The sequence below is a fragment of the Egretta garzetta genome, unplaced genomic scaffold (genome assembly GCF_000687185.1).
Source record: "Egretta garzetta isolate BGI_Z169 unplaced genomic scaffold, ASM68718v1 scaffold42, whole genome shotgun sequence".
In the NCBI taxonomy this organism is placed as follows: domain Eukaryota; kingdom Metazoa; phylum Chordata; class Aves; order Pelecaniformes; family Ardeidae; genus Egretta; species Egretta garzetta.
In genome coordinates, this window is record NW_009258782.1 from 179,485 (window position 1) to 185,386 (window position 5,902).

Below are 5,902 nucleotides of genomic sequence, written 5' to 3' on the forward strand. Positions count from 1 at the left end.
CAGTTAACAGTTCCCGAGGCCGAAAAGCGATGGTGTAGCTGAGCCGGTAGCGGGTGCCGGTGGCTCTCATACCTGTGCTGCAGTTCCGCGTGGCGTTGAGGGACAGCACCGGTGAAGCAGCACTCACACAGGCCACCACAGTGGCATTGGCCAGGCCCACGGACGTCTGTGCAAAGAGAGCAGTGTCCCACGTCAGAGCGCCCCGATGCCACCCCCCCGCCACACAACTCATGTCCCCCGCTGCCCGCAGTTACGCGGGAGCAGCAGGTGACAATAAATCCTGCGGATCAAGGTCAGCCATCAATTCAGCGGCTTTTTCTGGGCAAACCCATCCGTGTTCACCGCACCCTGCACTGCCACCCTGTTAGGTGCTGGCTGAAAGGCAAGAGAGCCGCCCTCCAGGGGACCGCATGGGGGGAACGGCCCCAAAGCTGGGACACTCGCACATCGCTTCAGCACGAGGACAGGGTGGCAGAAGTCAGAGGCAGCAGGACATCAGGGCTGAACCCTGCTCCAGCCCTCAGGAAGTTCCATAGGATTTCAGGTGGGCTGATTTTGGGGTGTCACTGAAGGAGCCTGGGAGTCAGTGACTTGGGCAGGAATATCCCTGGGTTTCCCTGCTCGGTCTCCTTTCCTGGTGGCAAGGCGCCAGGCTCCCATGGAGAAGATGGCACTGCAGCTGCTTTCCATTTTGTCTCCTCTGCGTCACCGCCACCACATGCCAGCAAGTTGTGGCATCGGAACTGGCAGGTGAGACACGCTGGAAGCGGCTAAAACAGACTCAGAGTGTTTTGTGACAACAAGAAGAAAGACAAATAGTCCCACCGGTTCCTACAGCCCCTGGAGCTGGCTGACAAACCAGCCTGGGAGCAGGGGCAAAGTCCCACCAAGGGGGGAACAATCCCATCAACCAGCCTCCGCACCTTGTTAAGCAGGAGACTGACCACGAGGGAACCCCCGCTGTCCATGCCAGTGTTCAGGTTGAGGAGGAGGAGGGTTGGGGAGAGGGAGTTCACAGGCACGCTGGGACTATTCAAGAGCCTGTAGCGCACAGAGACCACATCTAGGTCCTCACGAACGACGGGCTGGTTCTGCAGACAGAAGCTCCTCTGGCTGGACGCATTGCGTGAAGCCTCTCTGGTGGGCAGCACGGAGCTCCCTGCTGCTCCTGCGCCGCCTGGTCTGGGGCCAGTTTGGCTCTGGTTTAGGCTGCTGAAGTTCAGGAATGAACTGGTACTTCCTGGTCTGCAAGCTGTTAAAAAAAAAAAAAAAAAAAAAAAAAAAAAAGGAGAGGAATCAGCACAGCCAGGACTAGCACCTCGTCCAGGTGGGGGCCCAGCAGCTCCAGACCTCCAAATGATAGCGCAGACTGGGGGTTTTTCAGCTGGTTCATGCACTGCGGCACGGGCTACAGCCCCTGAAAGGCACCATCTTTGCAGGAGGAACTCCAGCAGGAGGAACTCCAGCATTAGCGTCCACAGGCTGGGACACCGGTGGAAGCCAGACAGTGGTACAGTGGGTGGAAGCACCCTGCAGCTGCAGGGAAGGTGGGAAGAGAAGAGGGGATAACGCACAGGACGCAACACATTAAGGCACCCTGGGAGCATTCACTTGCCGGTGGCAGGGCACGGCACTTAGCTGTCCCGTAGCCACGGGCTGCATAGAAGTCTCTACCAGTTCCCCAGACGCGAGCAGACAAGGCTGAGCAGAAGAGAGAAGCCAAGCCCACGTAGCTGCAGGGACAAGCCATCGGGACATGGCAGATGGAGCTGAATGTGACACTTGGGGGTCCCACTGCTGTAGCCTGCCCATTGCTCCCAGAGATTCCCAGTGCTCCCCTCTAACACCTCGGCTGCCAGTGCCAGGCCCTCCAACCCATGGGCCAAGGCTCTGCTTTGAGGAGGGGATGGCAGAACCCCCAGCAGAAGAAAACTTGCAAAATGTACCTACTTGGTGAGCTTCCAAGAGTCAAACAGGGATTATGGTCACGTAATAAGAGGACACAAAGGTGCCTATTACAGCCACAAGGACCTTGTGACCTCCTGAATCACAAGGTGTCACCTGAAATGTTGACATCCCCCCACTACAACCCAAGACATTACCCCGAGTAAACCCCTGTGAGATGGTTTCCCATCTGTAGCTTGCTTACGGCCAATCGACAGTCAACATATCATTACAGTCTGCTGCATCTACCCAAAACTATTCTCCCCACCAGATTTTAAGCCAGCCACTGTTTCCCAAACAGCCTTTGGAAAACATCGTTACTTCAGAGACCCTGAACTTTTGAGGCGTTTCCAAAACAGGCAGCTCCAGGGAGTACCTCTCTTGGGGGAACACTGGAGCCTTCACTTTTGACCGCAGAGTAACAACTAGGTCTCAGCCTCCAGGGTTATGCCCAGCAACCAGCATGCCAGGGCACGCAGGCCACTACAACCCAAAGCCCCAAGAGAGGCACAGCAGACAAAGTTCTCTCTGGTCCTTCCCATAGGGCTAGAAAAAGTAGAAGCCCACCTGTGAAAGAAGCCAGCATCTCCACCGACACGCTGGCATTGGCAGCGCCCAGACTCTCCACCATGATCTGCAGCCACTTCTCCCAGGGCGGTGAGTCCAGGGCCAGGCTGCAGTTCCCATTCCCCGTGCAGGTGACAATCCTCTGGAAGGACTGGGGCAGCGTGACGGAGCCCAGCACTACCCGCACGGCGCACACCTTCTGCTCACTTGTTACGCAGCTTCGCAGCTCAAACCGCATCCCCGCCGCGTGCTTGGGAACGAAGACCCTGCAGGAGGAGGGACCAGCAGTTCGCAGAGCCTGTACTCTCAACACAAGTAAGCCGGCCTTCACCGTGGGGCTTTGTGGCAAGAACAAGATTGCCCTGGCTGGCGTTGTGAAAATCCTTCCCAAGGGAAGCATCTCAAAGAACTAAAACTCCTGCAGCTGAACCTCCAAGACCACCTGGGATGAGTTGGACAAGGGCACCCGTGAGCTCCCCATGCAAACCCTACCACTGCTGCAGGGAGCTCGGCAAACAGGCTCGGAGACTGCCCAGCTCCAGCTCCACGTGGGAACATCAGCAGCTTCCCCCAAGCAGCACCCATGGGAAATCCCACCCCGCCACGGCCTCAGGTTTTTCCATCCGCTGCTCTCACTCACTTGACGTGCAGCGGCTTAGCAGGTGAGACGATGGTTTGCGGCACGGCAACGCCAGGCTCCAGAACAGGCATATCAGTGAGTCTGAGCACAAACATATCTGCCTGGAACATATAGGGGCACGGAGTGGAGAAACCCTGCAGGAGGGGAGAGCAGAGGGGTCAGCTGTGGCAGGACGCGCTGGGCAGCGTACGGTGGCCGAGACCCTCACCAGGACCCTCACCTTCACTTCAATCCTGCCAGCAGCCTCGGGGAGATGGGCAGCAATGAACCAGTCTCCGGCAGCCGGGGTGGTGACGTTCACAAAGGTGGTGTTTTGCACAGCGCTGCTCAGGGTGATGCTTATGTTGTAGGAAGGACGGACGGTCGCGTTTGCAGGAAAACGAGTGCCCAGTGGATTAATGACAGGAGGGGCTCCATAGCGAAAGTGCCTGTGAAAGAAACCAGGTGGTGAATAAACTGAGGGATGTAAAGACACCGGGAAGATAAACCGGGATACAAACTCGTCAGTGGACACCCAGCTTGGCCCGCGATTGGAGAAGGAGCAGGCTGGAAAAAAAAAACCCCACATTTTCAAGTGGACTGGTGAGGACTGGCTGCTATTAGCTTATCCGGGATTTATTTAGAGATTGGTTTAACTTGGCTGCTTATTAGGATAAGGATTTACATGGTTCCATCAAGCCTGAAAGCAAATTTCCACGACACTTACTAAGGTTAAGCCCCAGCCGCAAGACCAGTCCTTTTATATAACCATCAGCAAATTCCCCATATAGGCTAAATCGTCAACGAAGAGCTTTCGTTTTCTGGCTAAGGTTTGCACCTTCCCTATTTTCTGTTTTAGGAGGCCGGGCAGACAGACTAAAAAGATGCTTAGCAAGGAAGGTCCACGTGACCAACTTCAGTACACCAGCACTTCTGCTTTCCAGATAAGCAGCCCAACGTTCAAAGGAGCAGAAAAGCAGGCAGTTAAGTAATACATGAGATATTTATTTGGGCAGCCAACCCGGCGTTTATTTGCTTGCTTTTGGATGGCACTGCAATAGAACAACGGACACAACAGGTCCAGCAAGCAAAGGTGACAGGCAATGTGTTATTAACCTGTTTGAGCTTAGCTGGGCTGCTCTCCATTTCTTAGGGTATCGTTTAGGCGCTGCCTTGTCCCTCACATCCCCGAATTATTGGAAACCTTTCTGGGAAGCGGAAAGCAGGAAGATCATTTGTTCCAGGCTGCTCTGGAGCAACCAAGTCGCTGCCGAGACCTCTGTGGAGTGGGTGCCTGAGACCCCCGTGTCTCTAAGGGTACAACCTGCTCAGGGAACTTGGGACCCGCCCAAGACACAGCTCAGAGTCTTGCCCCACCTGCCAGTTTTTGACCTCAAAACCCCCAACAACTCAAGTACTGCTTTAAGTGACATTTCTTCCACTAGTGTTGAGTTTGCAATCTTCTCATGCTCTTGTGTCCGCAGGACTCAGCATTCCTCTCCTATCTCTGCTCCACACACAGCCTGCACCCCTCACAAAAAGCGTCCCCACTCTCTTCAGTTTCCTCTGTACCAAGGAATTTGTCCATCTCCAATCAGTTGGGGTCCTCTCAAGCCCCTTGTAGTCCTGTCACATCCTTTGATACCATGCACAGGATCCTGCCAGGCACGGAAAGGTCTGGGAACACCTTTGCTCATGAGCAGCAACACCAGCCTCGCTGTGAAGCTCTCTCCAGTGTTTCTAAGGTGTCTCTTAGACACCACGTCTGATAGACAGCCCCAGATCCACTGGTAACGTCAACACGAAACGCTCCTACAGGTTTAAACACAGATTCAGTGCTAGTACGTTAAGAAACTATGGCTGCTGCAACTGGGGAACGGATGCCCAGCCTCCTACAGCCAACCAGCCACCGCCACGAGCAGCGAGGACAAGAGAAGGGCAGGAAGCCCACGTGGGCAGGCACTGGCACAGGGACATACGTACACTGTGATCTCCATGTCGGTGCACTCAGGTCCTTTCCCCCGGGATGCTTGCAGGAGCCAGCGAAGCAGCACGGTGTCTTCTGGCACGCGGAAGTGGAAGAGCTTGGCGTTCCCATACCAGCTGTAGAAGGACAGCTTCTGTGCGCTCTGGGAGAAGTACTCGGACACATACAGGGACTCTGAAAGGGAGAGACCAGTTGCTCCCACCCACAGAGGCACAAAGGAGTTTTACGGTTGCTGGAGAGGAGCCCTTTGTGCCCCCGATTTCTCATCCCAGTCCCACTGGATACGTGGTGATCCATGTTGTTCCTCCAGCCAGAACCGCCCACACCCCTGCTACAAAACCATCACCCGGAGCTAGAAAGCACTGAAAGATGCCATAACTACGCTCTGCGAGATGTGCTCCAAAGATGACAGATCACTGGAGACACTGAGGAGGAAAAGGTCAGGAGGGAAAGTTGATGGCCCAAGAAAAGGCGATGGAGTAGGCAGCAGCAAACCCTGGGGCAAACAGATGGGTGCGGGTAGCGCGGGGGTGCTCCGGGCCCCGGCAGCAGTTTATGGAGCCAACAGGCAAGAACTGTGCCCTTGTCTGCCTCTGCTGAGCACACGGGCTGATGTTATCCATCCTACCCAGCTCAGGACACACGTACTGCCTTCTTGTGACACGTAATGCGATGAAAATTCATGTGCTGCTGTTGTGGTTTAACCCGGCTGGCAACTAAGCACCACGCAGCCACTCGCTCACTCCCCCCCTCCCTCTGTGGGATGGGGGAGAGCATTGGGGAAA

General features: G+C 55.3%; 1 protein-coding gene across 1 annotated transcript in view; it reads right to left on the reverse strand.

Moving 5' to 3' along the window:
• PGAP6 (post-glycosylphosphatidylinositol attachment to proteins 6) overlaps positions 1-5,844 on the reverse strand; it is a 14,846-nt gene extending 9,002 nt beyond the window's left edge. The window contains exons 1-6 of the mRNA XM_035889124.1: positions 5,110-5,844; positions 3,372-3,579; positions 3,152-3,285; positions 2,512-2,777; positions 924-1,252; positions 73-166 (exon numbers count right to left, since the gene is read on the reverse strand). Of these exons, the coding sequence (XP_035745017.1) occupies positions 73-166; positions 924-1,252; positions 2,512-2,777; positions 3,152-3,285; positions 3,372-3,579; positions 5,110-5,414 (1,336 nt within the window). The 5' untranslated portion in view covers positions 5,415-5,844. The remainder of the gene's footprint in view (positions 1-72; positions 167-923; positions 1,253-2,511; positions 2,778-3,151; positions 3,286-3,371; positions 3,580-5,109) is intronic.
• Between the last annotated feature and the right edge of the window lie 58 nt (positions 5,845-5,902).